Raw genomic sequence first — 13890 nt, forward strand, 5'->3', positions numbered from 1 at the left:
TTGACAAGCTCAGGAGGCTTGTCAGTGAGGACCTAAGGGACCACGACCCAAAGGGGAGGGGAGTTCAGGATGAGTGGTTGCTCCTCAAGGGAGTGATCCTGGATGCACAAGCAAAGTCTATTCTGTCTCGGAGGAAAGGCAGCAAAAGGGCACAGCAGCCCCCTTGGCTCTCCAGGGAGCTGGCGCACCTCCTGGGTCTGAAAAGAAAGACCTACAAAGGATGGAGGACTGGATCCACCTCTAAGGAGTAATATTCCGCACTGGTCTGGACCTGCAGGGAGCAAACCAGAAAAGCCAAGGCTGCGACTGAACACCAACTAGCTACAAGTATCAAGTATAATAAGAAGTCCTTTTTTAGATATGTGGGGAGCCAGAAGAAAAGCAAGGGCAACATTGAACCCCTGCTAAACCAGATGGGACAACTGACAACTGACACCCAGGAAAAAGCCAACTTGCTAAATGTGTACTTTGCATCGGTTTTTCACCAGTCCCAAGGGATGTCCCTGCCCATTACAGGACGGGAACGCCTGGGTGAGGGTGATTCCTTACCCTCCATCAATGCTGATCTTGTGAAGGAACACCTTGAGAGGCTGGACACCTTCAAGTCAGCTGGCCCTGACAGTTTACACCCCAGGGTACTCAAGGAGCTGGCAAGCATCTTAGTTCAGCCCCTGGCAGGGATCTTCGAGAACTCCTGGTGCTCTGGTGAAGTGCCTGAAGGCTGGAAGAAGGCCAATGTGGTGCCTATCTTCAAGAAAGGGTGGAAAGTGGATCCGGCAAACTACAGGTCCATCAACTTGACTTCTATCCTGGGGAAGGTCTTAGAAAAGATTAGAAAAGATCAAATAGATCATTCTTAACAGACTGGCCGATGGTAGCTTCCTGAGGGATAGCCAGCACAGGTTTGTTGCAGGTAGGTCTTGCTTGACCAATCTTATTTCCTTTTACGACCAGGTGACCTGTCACCTGGACAAGGGAGAAGAGATTGATGTCGTATATCTTGACTTTAAAAAAGCCTTCGGTCTGGTATCCCATGATCTTCTCTTAGCAAAGCTAGCCAACTGAGGTCTTGGCTTCACCACAATCCGCTGGCTGGGGAATTGGCTCCATGGTTGGACCCAGAGGGTGGTGGTCGATGGAAGTCAATCATCATGGTGCGCGTTGACCAGTGGGGTCCCTCAAGGCTCTGTCCTTGGGCCAACACTATTCAACATCTTCATTAATGACATGGACATTGGTATCAGAAGCGAACTGACCAAGTTTGCCAATGACACCAAACTCTGGGGTAAAGTGTCCAGAGGGCGATCCAGGCTGACAGACAGGCTCAGGAGATGGGCATACGAGAATCTGATGGTTTTTAACACCGAAAAATGCAAAGTTCTCCACCTTGGGAAGAAAAACCCGCAGCATGCTTATAGGCTCGGCAGTGCAATGCTGGCTAGCGCTACGGACAAAAAGGACTTGGGGGTCATGACTGACCAGAAGATGAACATGAGCCTTCAATGTGATGCTGTGGCTAGTAAAGTGAGCAAAACCCTGGGTTGCATCCATAGATGCTTCTCAAGCAAATCCCAAGACGTCATTCTCCCATTGTACTTGGCCTTGGTGAGGCCACAGCTGGAGTACTGTGTCCAGTTTTGGGCTCCACAATTCAAAAAGGATGTGAAGAAGCTTGAGAGAGTCCAGAGGAGAGCCATGTGCATGATCAGAGGTCAGGAAAACAGACCTTGTGATGAGAGGCTGAGAGCTATGGGACTCTTCAGCCTGGAAAAGCACAGGCTCAGGGGCGATCTGATGGCCACCTATAAGTTTATCAGGGGTGCTCGCCAGGATCTGGGGGAACGGCTGTTCACCAGAGTGCCCCAAGGGATGACAAGGTCAAATGATCACAAACTGCTCCATGACCATTTCAGGCTGGACATAAGGAAGAACTTCATTACTGTCCGAGCCCCCAAGGTCTGGAATAGACTGCCGCCGGCGGTCCCTTCCATCCCTAATGTCTATGAAATCTATTAAATTGCCAGTGGGGATAAGTTCTTCATATTCTTTCAGTTAAAGGTTGGTTTATGCACTGATGCATGAAATATAATATTCCTTACAATTCAAGAATGAGAGGACACCGAAGAAAGGAGGCCAGAATGACTGAAAGTGGACCCCATGCAAGGCCTTGGCGAGCATACTCCATAGATATCATACGATACATTTATTGATATATTTCTAAAGACATTGGAGGAATGTTCCTTATGGATTGCCTCTCCTTGTCCTTTCCTTAACTTTCTGGACTTCATTGGCCTGTGTTGCAGCTATAATATTCAAAATAATCTTGTGGTCAGAAGCTGAACATGTTACCTCTGCAGCACTTCAATGTTGGGTATAAGTGGTTGGAGGGTTTAGCCAAATGGAGGTTTTTTGCATGCTGTGCAAAGCATTCTGACAAACCCCAAAGCTGGTTTGGGCAAGAGGGGATAACATGCAAGTGTGACATTTCAAACAAACAGAAAAGCATTCCATGCTCAAGAAAAAAATAAAGTCCACTTAGGTAGCAAAATAAGGTACTATCTTCAGCTGGTTTAAATGCACAGTGATCCTTTTATACATCTCCTATTTATCAGCTGAGATTATGGTCCATAACTTCCTAGCAATGATGGGCCTGTATTTATAGATCAGAGATCAAAATCATCTGGCCTTATGTGCTGGAACTGTGGCATGGGTCTGGGCCGTGAGCCAAATTGGGCCAATGGACTGTCTTCCCTCCCCTTGCATATCTGATCTTGTGGCTGCTCCAGCTGGTCTTGGACCTGTGGTGCTGCATGCAGCATGGATCCTGGAGTGGCTGGAACTGGTGCCATGTGTGGCACAGGCCAGCAGGAGTGGCAGCTGTGCTGCATGCACTGGCTACCCCTACCTCATTGCACTGCTCATGGTGCCCACCCCAACAGTTTCATAGATTTCATAGATTTCATAGACATTAGGGCTGGAAGGGACCTCGGAAGATCATCGAGTCCAGCCCCCCGCCCAAAGGGCAGGACGTCAGCTGGGGTCATAGGATCCCAGCAAGATAAGCATCCAGTTTCATCTTGAAGGTGTTCAGTGTAGGTGCTTGAACCACCTCCGGTGGCAGGCTGTTCCAGACCTTGGGGGCTCGGACAGTAAAGAAATTCTTCCTTATGTCCAGCCTGAAACGATCTTGTAGTAGTTTGTGACCATTCGTCCTCGTCATCCCTTGGGGCGCTCTGGTGAACAAACGTTCCCCTAGATACTGGTGATCACCCCTGATAAACTTGTAGGTGGCCATCAGATCACCCCTGAGCCTGCGCTTTTCCAGGCTAAAGAGCCCCAGGGCTCTCAGCCTGTCATCGTAGGGTCTGCTTCCTTGACCCCTGATCATGCGCGTGGCTCTTCTCTGGACTCTCTCAAGCTTCTCCACATCCTTTTTGAATTGTGGAGCCCAAAACTGGACGCAGTACTCCAGCTGCGGCCTCACTAAGGCCGAGTACAGGGGGAGAATGACGTCCCGGGATTTGCTTGAGAAGCATCTATGGATGCAAGCCAGCGTTTTGGTCGCTTTACTAGCGGCAGCATCGCATTGCAGGCTCATGTTCATCTTGTGGTCAATGATGACCCCCAAGTCTCTTTCTTCCATAGTGCTAGCCAACATAGCACTGCCGAGCCTATAAGGATGCTGCGGGTTTTTCTTCCCAAGGTGGAGAACCTTGCATTTATCGGCGTTGAACACCATCAGATTCTCATCCGCCCACTTGCTGAGCCTGTCCAGGTCAGCCTGGATCACCCGCCTGTCTTCTGGCGTGGATGCTTTGCCCCAAAGTTTGGTGTCATCGGCGAACTTGGCCAGTCTGCTTCTGACTCCAGTGTCCACATCGTTCCAGGACTGTGCCACACACAGTGGCCATTCTGGGGTCCATGCTGCATGCAACATGCATCCCAGACTGGCTGGAGCAGCTGATAGATCAGGTATGCTGTGGGGGGGGGAGGCAGGATCCATAGGTTGGATCCAGCCTGCAGACTGTCCCTTTGCCATGCCCCATGTGGGTCTGATCAGACCCAGGGGCAGCACCAGCGGCCAGGTGGTGGTGCTTTGTGGGCTGAATCCAGCCCATGGACCATATGTTTGGCACCCTTGTTATAGATACTAACACCTTAGCATCTAAGGGAAATACGTTTTTTTTTTCCGAGGGTCCTTCTATATTTCATCTGACATTTCTAGTACTCTTTGTACACTAATTCTCTTGTTCTCTTGTAGCTGTGGCAAAGCAGTGTCTGGCTGCAAAGTGAAACTGGTGAATGAGGATGCAGATGGCAATGGAGAGATTTGTTTCTGGGGAAGGACCGTTTTCATGGGGTATTTAAATATGGAGGATAAAACAAAAGAAGCCATAGATGAAGATGGGTGGTTGCATTCTGGAGACCTTGGAAAAATAGACAAGGATGGCTTTGTCTATACTACTGGACGAATTAAAGGTAACTTACAGTTTCTTGTTTCATTGTATAGTACTTAGTTTTATTCAGTTATACCACAGATAAGACCACAGGGATTGTTATACTGATTCAGGTGCATGGTCCACCTAGTCCAACGTGCTGTCTTCAATGCCTGCACCTTATGCTTCAGAAGAATGTGCTAGAAACTCTGAAGTAACTAGGTTGGGGTTAATCTGCCCTTCCCCTCCCTACAAAAAGCTACTCCTAATCCATAATAGATAGAGATCATCTTAAATCCTGCAAAATGTGGTTTCACAACATTCCAAAACTTTTTTTGTTTTAGGATATACAGTACATATATTCATGCTGGATAATTCTGTAAATACCCAATCTTGCTAAGCTCTGGAGCTCAATGACAGATCAAAATATTCAGGCAGTACTGCCAGACAGTCACTTTGTTTTATTAGCTCATGGGACTGGGACATCATGGAACAGATGAAAACTGTCTGCTACTCTTACTGCAAGTTGAGAACTAAGTACCTGAGATACCTGTAATCTGTATGGGCACTTTTACACATGTTCCAATGCATTCTGATTAAAACATGTCAGATGAGACCCAATTAATCAAGTCAGCTGGAGCATTCTAATCAGAACGCTCCAGCATGCTGCAGTGTCTCTTGTATTTAGCATCCTCGCATTTCAAAATGGTGGCGAGCTTTAGTTAAAGTGCCCCTGCTGCCATTTTGAAAGACAGGACACTGAATGCACGAGACACTGCAGGTGTTTTCATTACAGCAGCTCCTGAGAACTGCTCTAATTAAAATGCCTCCCCCCAGACACGCTGGAGCACATCTATAGGTGCCATATATTTCCATAAAAACTGAACAATATTGTCCTTATTCCTAAGGGTGGAAGGGAAAGTTAAAAACAAATTAGTAAAACTGATTCCTATTACATTCATTAGCTTAAAATTTCACCTCAGAAAGGATTGAGTGACTGCTTACCTGGAAGCTCTTCCAAGATATATGGGTGAGATTTCCAAGACCTTCTCATGTAACGAGTAACTATCTCAGAAGACAAGATGAGTCACCAAGGAGGCAGCACTTGCTGGTGAGCTTGTCACGGAGTAACACTACAGTGTTCTCTCAGTCATGCTGGGCTTTATTAGATGTTATAATTAAGTAGCATTGAATGTGATCATTTTGCCTTACCTTTATTCACTACCGTTCCCTTATTTATTTTTCTGTAATGGAATTAAACAGGACCAATACTTGGTCCTATTCTGTTCTCAACAGTTCTTTCAATGATAGGACTGCTATTTAAGAAAAAAGATTGTAAATTGAGATTTGTTGAGTCAGCTTGCCTGAAGTAAATGCTAGCCTGAGCTTTCATTCACATTTCAAATCCAAATTTAGACCATTTAACATGTATTGAAAGACAGTCAATAAGTTCCCTCTCACTCTTTGGGCATGTCTACATGTCACCCTGTGTTGCCATAGTAATGTGCTGTGTCACTGTACAATGTGCTACAGTGATGTAGCAATCACGTGAATCTACACGTGGCCAGCCGCTACTTTGATGTAGCAGTGCACTCCCCCATTTTAGTGCACTGCTATAGCAAAGTAGTGGCTAAAACTAACCATGTGCCATGCGCACAATGCAGTATGGGTGATTATTGCGCCATGCTTTAGTACTTCCAAAAGGAAGTACTAAAGCATGGTGAGGTAACAATGTTGCTGTAGGGCAATGTGTAGACACACCCTTTGAGTCCAAAACCATGTCCTTTACTGAAATGCTATTTGGTGAGTCTGACCTGTACCTTCAGGCCTCATAGATTTTAGAACTTTCACTGTATTAAGGATGACGACACACGCTGCTGTATTATGTCTCAGTGCCAAAACAACTGTGAAAGACTGAAGATCTGAATAAAGTTACCAGTCAGTGACAGCAATAGAACCCACTGCATTTATTTATTAGATTACATGCCAACCTTCCCAAAAAAGGCTCAGAGCGGTGGGGTGGAGCTAGTAATGGGAGTCCAGAGGCTCTTTTGTGTTTGAAAGAAGCTGAGAGCTAAGAGTTGGGGATTGAAAAGAGTATCCAGGTTTGAGAGAAAGGCCAAAAGGATTTTTAAGCCTCACTGATCCATGGTGTATAAGATATGTGAGGGTGGCTAAGTAACAATAAGCTGGTTTAAAAGTAGACACTGCACAGTAGAGGTAACAGCATTCTTGTGGTGGATTGAGATTTTCTTTCTGCAGAGGACTATTATATTTCTATTTACTCAGTGCATCTACACGAGACTAACTGCACAGTGGCCTAACTCTATTGCACAGTAGCATGCAGGGCAAAAACCATGTTAATACACTACTGCGCAGTTGGATTAGGCAACTGAACAGTTAGCGTCACTATAAACCTGTGCACCACCACTACTGCATAGTAGCAGCAGTTACTACACGTTGGTTTAGTACTTGGTTATACAAGTATTAAACTTAATGTGCAGTAACTGCGGCACACTAATGAATTTGTAGACACACCCACTGTGACTTCTAAAGAAAAAGTCAAACTATGCTTTTGCAAACCTAGCTACCCAAAATAATGGGTTTAACATTGAATACCCTAGTCTAGAGTAACAATGACAGTTCGTTTCTCTTAAAAACAAGGCACCACTCACTTGTTTCCCTAATGTTTTGTTTTCTTCCTCATTTCCTATACATCTGTTGTGAAGTCAGCTGTTTGCCAGAATTAGGAGAAAAAATTATTCAATAACTACCTTTATATGTCTTTAACTTTATATGTAGCAATATTAATATTGACATCATGGGGACCATGCAAGTAATATTAAGCGCTGCCAGTAATATTTTCAGGCACAGGTCCCTAATGTATCACTAGGGCTGTACAAAGCTTCGGTCCCTGATTTGATTCGGCGGAGATTCAGTGGCAGAATCTCCGAATCGAAATCGAATCAGAGGACCCTTTCATAGATTTCATAGACATTAGGACTGGAAGGGACCTCAGAAGATCATCGAGTCCAGCCCCCTGCCCAAAGGGCAGGAAGTCAGCTGGGGTCATAGGATCCCAGCAAGATAAGCATCCAATTTTCTCTTGAAGGTGTTCAATGTAGGTGCTTGAACCACTTCCGATGGCAGGCTATTCCAGACCTGGGGGCTCGGAAAGTAAAGTAATTCTTCCTTATCTGGCCTGAAATGGTCTTGCAGTAGTTTATAACTGTTCAACCTTGTCATCCCTTGGGGCGCTCTGGTGAACAAATGTTTCCCCAGATACTCGTGGTCACCATTATAATCTCTCCAAATTGAATTGGAGCCCTCTGTAGCGATTTGGAGAGATTTGGAAAGATTCACCGATTCGGACATAGACACAGCTTTAAATGTTTTTTCTACATTCCTCTAGGTAGCAGGCAGCTCATGAATGCTGTGATGTTGGGGTGCGTGGAGTGTCCCACTGAAGTATGGGGTGCTCTCCAGTGCGCTCAGCAGCAAACCCAGAAGTGGACTAGAAGCATTTCTGGGTCCACTGGAGAGTGCGTGGGGGTGTCTCCCGCGCCTCCATGGCTCAGCAACTGGTGCCTCCTGGGTTTAAGGGGGCACACAGGGTCTTCCCATGGCTGATCGCCAAGTTGGGTGGGCACACTCCCTGGCAGACCCAGAAGTGGACCAGAAGTACTTTCGGGTTTGCCACTGAGCACGCAGGGTGTCGTGTGCCCCCCCACCCTGCCCCCCATGGGACTCTCCATCCGCCCCAGCATCACAGCATTCACAAGCCACACTGGTACCTCGAGGCATATAGAAAAAACATTTAAAGCTGCGTCTATGTCCGAATCGCTGATTCTCCGAATCAGCATTGAATCTTCAGATTTGGATTCGGCCAAATTGAATCAGGGACAGTGATCTGAATCAACTAATCAAATCACTGTTCCCGATTCAGGCCATATCCCAATGCGAATTGAATAGGGCCTGTTTTGCACAGCCCTACATATCACTTTTAGTTACCATCTTATGCAAAGGTCTGGAATAATATACTCCTGTTCTCTGTACTGAATATGTTATTTGTTCAGGTGATTATTATATATATGTAAACACAATTTATTTTAGGTTCAGGAAGAAGATATTGGTTTAATGTAGACAAACACCCACAGTCTGCTTAGGGACTTGAATGATTTAACTAAATATGTAATATGATTTACTTTAATAGACAGACATTCAAATAAATGCCTGTCTCTATCTAGAGAAGCAGCACAAGATTTTTATACTTGTTCAGTATTTAAGTTTATTTTTATGCACAGTTTATTGATGGAGGTATGGGCAGGAACTACACTTCTGGACGCCTCTGGATATCCTATCTTTTTCTCCCGGCTGTACCCTGACTTTCCTTTTCCCATTTGCTGCTTTTTCAGTCTTTCCCTGAGCCATATTTATTTTGTGCTGGCCTGACCTCTTTTGGTGGTTTAAGGAATTGATTTTTACTAGGGCACCAAGTATGAGAAGGCTTTTTCAGTGGTTTAGCAGTGCAACAGCACAGATCAAATACAGCAGACTTTGAAGGGATCTGCTCTTAAAAAGTCTCAAGAGAGCAGCAACACCTCAAGAAACGTAACCTAAACTCTTGGTTAATTGAAGCTGAATTGTCTGAAGTCTGATATAATGGAGCTGCACTGAAGGCACGGTAGAATTTGTGCATATATAGAGAGGCATATATGTAGGGATATTGCAGAGGAACATACTGTAATTTTAAGAAAGGTTCACTTTTACATTGAAAAAGGTTGTGATCTCCTTAAAAATGTCTGAGATTCCTGGTATATCTTCTCGTATCCAGGATATGGTAATTGTTTTTCCTGTCTCTTAGAAATCTTTAAGAAGGTGATTTCAATTCAACTAATAAGCATCTTTTTTTATATCTAGATTTGATTATTACAGCTGGAGGTGAAAATGTGCCTCCAATTCCAATTGAAGATGCAGTCAAAAAGGCACTGCCTATTGTTAGCAATGCCATGTTGATTGGAGACCAAAAGAAGTTCTTATCAATATTGTTGACTCTAAAGGTACATCAGTTTTACTGTTGATTTCAGCAAAATCAAGCCCCACTCATCTCTCTGAATCCCACTCTTTCAAAAACTTTCTTATGTTCATATAATAAAACTAGATGCCTGGCTATTTGAAACTTTTGGAAGCAGCGGGTGAGGGGGAGAACAGAGATGGTTGTTCTGTATTGGGGAAAATAAGTTATAATATAAATTCTGTTAGGTTTACTCACTTGCAGGGCTGCTGCAGGATTTTTCACAAATAAAAACAAGCAGGATAAATAATTCTTCTATAAAACCAAGACTTTTGTTGATCTAAAATAATCTTTTAAGAAGAAAAATGTGAAAAAGCAGGCCTTAAATCTTCAAGAGAGAGCAGAGTGAAAGAACAATGGCTGATATTGCTGTAGACAGACAGAGCTCTTAAAAGTCATCGTAGACGCAAAACAATGCTGTCTCATAGTCATACACACAAAAAGCTTTCTTTGGCAGGTTTGCTAATTCTGATTTGTGCTTAAGAAGATACTTATTTTCTGACAGAACCTAATTCTCCATCTATTTGTTCTTTCTGCAAAGAAGTCAAAAGAATTAATTTGGAACAAAGCTATGACTAGTGTTTCTGCAGGATCAAGGCCAACTGAGATTCACATTTGAGTACAAATAAGATATCTTAGCAAGAGAATGAAAAACAAAGGGTCAATATACTTTTATATAAAATCGTTTGTCTAAGTTGTTACACTGTCACTTTTTAGACTTATTTTAATGTCAGTGATCAATTCCTTACCATCTAGAAGTAAAATAAAAAATCCAGGACAAGTATGTCTTTCAGTTTTAAGCCGTTCCTCTATTACAAGAGATCAAACAAATATTGTTTAACTTTCAATTATCATGCTTTATAAATAACATTTTATATTTCTTCATATAGCAATTAAATTATGTCATGTTTCAGATATGATAGTGTCATGTACACATACATCAGCATGTTCACAGTATGTGGGCATAATACACTATGTGTTTACACGTTTCTGTTTACTAACACCTAAGGCTGCAGTGTGGACTGAGACTGAGTTAGAATTTGATGCTCTGAACTGTCTTGTCGCTGTTGATCTGAGTGGGCATGTCGGGACTAACACCTTGCTTGTGGGAGCAACTACTTAATACTAAAACTTTCATTTGATATTGCAGAGTACTTTAGACCCAGAAACATCTGAACCTACTGATTATCTGACTGAGGAAGCCAGAGAGTTCTGCCAGAAGATTGGCAGCAATGCAACTAAAGTGTCAGAGATCGTGGCTATGAAAGATAAAGCTGTTCACCAGGCTATTCAAGATGGAATCACCAAAGTCAACATAAATGCCCCAGCCAAGGTTCAGTGCATACAGAAATGGGTAATTCTGCAAAGAGATTTTTCAATTTCTGGTGGAGAACTTGGTAAGACATTTGTGTACTAATGTGATGTGCTACTGTTTATCAGTCTATTCTAAAACCTCTTTTATTTTCACTTCAGTTTGATTTAACTCTTCAGATTTACCTGCTAAGAGGAATTAGATAACAGTGTAGAAATCTCCCCAGTATCCTCTGCAGTAGAAACTGATACCAAGAATTCATTTAGCTTCTCTGCTATGGCTTTATAATCCCAAAACACGTCATTTACACCCTCATCATCTAATGTTTCCACTCACTCAGAAGTTTTAACTTTAATGTCATTTGCAAGATGTTCCTCAAATTCTTTATTGGCTTGCCTTATTATACTTTTACATTTGACTTGCTAGAATTTGTGCATTTTCCTGTTTTGCACATTTGGACACATTCTGTTTTTTTGAATGATGCCTTTTGTCTTCATCAGACTCCTTAACTGTGCTATTAAACCATTGTGAGTTTCTGGACTGCCCAATACCCTTTTTTGATTTGCAGTATACACATTTCCTGAGTCTCTAATTTGGTATTTTTAAACAGCTCCCAGGTTGCTTTTAAGCATTTTAGCTTGACTGCTCTTTTTATCTTCTTTTTAACTTCCTTATTATTGTAGAATTTCCCTTTCTAAAGTTTATATTGGTATGGTGGTTTGTTTTGGCTTACTTCCTTCTGCTACAATGTTGAATCTGATTATATTATGATCACCATTACAGAGGGGAGAGAGGCAGTTAGCTGTGTTAGTCTGAATTCAGGAGGAAAGCAAAGGATAGTAACACCATAGACCATTTGTACGTGCCACAAAATTGGCCTTTAAAGCAGCTTAATTCCCTGTTGCACCACTTTAATGGTGCAGCTGTTTGCATGTGTTGGTGGCATAATATGCATTAAAAGACCTTGGGACGTAGCAAAATAAAACATCTCTGAGGTGGTTTAGTCTGCCGCAAAGGAAAGCACTGAAGGACCACATGCATCTCAGGCACTGTGTATGCAGGCTCCACTGAAGGGAAAAAAATAGCAGTGAGCCTGATCTTTTATTTTTTTCTTCTCCCTGGAGCCTGCCTGCCTGAGCTGTGGGGGCCCAGTGCTTCCCTCTGCAGCTGCAGCCCCCTCCTCCCCCCGCTCAAGGACTGCTCCACCTGCTGACAGCTCACCCTCCCCTCCCCACTGCCAGAGAGGCAGGTAAGGATCAGGCCTGACCCTTGAGCACATACCACAGGAACTTACTTTGCCCTAAATGGAAGCGGTGTTTTTAAAGACCTACCACTTCAATTTAGGGAGAATTAAACCGAAGTGAACCCCCGTGGTGTGTACAAATGCCCTTAGAGACTAACTTGCAGAGGCGCATATGCTTTGTTAAATGACAGCCTACTTCTTCAGTCCATTCATAGCATCTAATGAAGTAGGCTGTTGCCTATAAAAACTTATGCCTCTGAGCCAGATTTAGCCTCTAAGGTGCTACCCCTACTTTGCGTATTACCAGGGATCTATGTTTTCTGTTTCCTGTGGAAAAACATGGATTTTCCCCTTTAAAGGAGAAAATACAGATTTTTATTCGGCTAAGCATTTGCCAAATTCACTCCACACAAGCTTCCTTTTTTTTTTCTTGCCTTCCTAACCAGAAAAATGGCCAGTTATAAGCTTTGCAGCATAACATTAACATTACCCAGGACATCCAGGCCATTTCACAGAGGAAAAAAATCAGTGGCTCTCTTTTGTGGAGAAGGAAAATATTTGAGTAATAATTCAAGATCTGCTGGTTAAGATATTGTACTTTCCTACTTCAGCAAGTTTAACTTTAATTTATGCAGACTAAAAAAGTTTTTACACACTCCCATAAATATTTGATGCACAGTAAAAACACTGTCATCAAATACACAGAGGAAGGTTTCTCTCAACTAAAAGAGAAAGGGAATATGTCAAAGATATGAAGTTGATATGCACAGAGAGGTCTGTTGTATTCCGTAAGTGAATAATTATTTATACTGATGACTTAAAAATACAGTTTTGGAGAAGTTGAAATTATTTACAAGTTTGCATAGAAATTGGTAAATGGTTTCAACCAAAAAAATGATTTCAGAAATGCCAAAATGGTTTATTTTGATATGTCCAAAGTGAAATATTTTTTTTATGCTACATTCAGCAGTGTACTTACCTGTCAATCAGAAAATGACCCTCTGTGATCCAGTGAATATTTCACTATTTATACAAAGTATAGCAGCTTCAACAGAAGTTTGGGAGAAATTTGCCTCAGAATATTGTTATGCAGTAGTAATGCAATCTTCTGGCAGGTGTCAGAACCAAGTTTAAATCCCTGCTTTGAGTAAGCCGCAGCAAACTTGAATCTGGGTTGCTCGCATCTCAAGTCAAATGCTCTAATTGCTGGGCAGTAGGGCATATAAGTGTTATGTCACCCCTAAGTTTTTTAACAGCACCTAAGATGCTTTACATACCTTGTCCATGGTTTTCAGACTTTTTTTTAATTTTACAAAAGCCCCATAACCAAACATTATGATTAGTTTGACTCTAGATAAATATATTTGCTCCCAAATATTTTTTTTGGATTAACACCAAATATACATTTTCAATTTGGCCACCAGATGAAAAAAATGATTATTTACACAGTCCCAATGGTTTTCCCCATTTAATAATTATGTTTTGAGCAAAATCTGAGATAGAATCAAGGGTAAACTTCTAAAAAATGCTAAAGTCACTGGACAGTTATTTGTTCTTAGAAATATTTTTCAATCAAGTCAATTATGTTGGTGGATAGAGAGTTGAGGCCTTGGGTCATTTATCTGCAACATTAATTCAGAATAATAAGGTTGCCTGTTCTTCTGCGAAGAAGAAATTAGATCTGAAATAATGACATGGTATCCTTGAAATTCTGTTTTACTGTTACAGGTCGACCACAAGTAAACTGTCTGCTCCCTCTGGTCAAAAAGGGCTATGACAATGGGCTTCCTAAAGTGAAATGGAGGAAGCATTTCTCAAATAGATA

At 42.6% G+C, this 13890-nt stretch overlaps 1 protein-coding gene across 1 annotated transcript in view; it reads left to right on the forward strand.

Moving 5' to 3' along the window:
- ACSBG1 (acyl-CoA synthetase bubblegum family member 1) overlaps window positions 1–13890 on the forward strand; it is an 84607-nt gene that overhangs the window by 68265 nt on the left and 2452 nt on the right. The window contains exons 11-13 of the mRNA XM_014605949.3: window positions 4262–4479; window positions 9357–9496; window positions 10661–10907. Of these exons, the coding sequence (XP_014461435.1) occupies window positions 4262–4479; window positions 9357–9496; window positions 10661–10907 (605 nt within the window). The remainder of the gene's footprint in view (window positions 1–4261; window positions 4480–9356; window positions 9497–10660; window positions 10908–13890) is intronic.

This window comes from Alligator mississippiensis, chromosome 11, assembly GCF_030867095.1.
Source record: "Alligator mississippiensis isolate rAllMis1 chromosome 11, rAllMis1, whole genome shotgun sequence".
NCBI lineage: Eukaryota > Metazoa > Chordata > Crocodylia > Alligatoridae > Alligator > Alligator mississippiensis.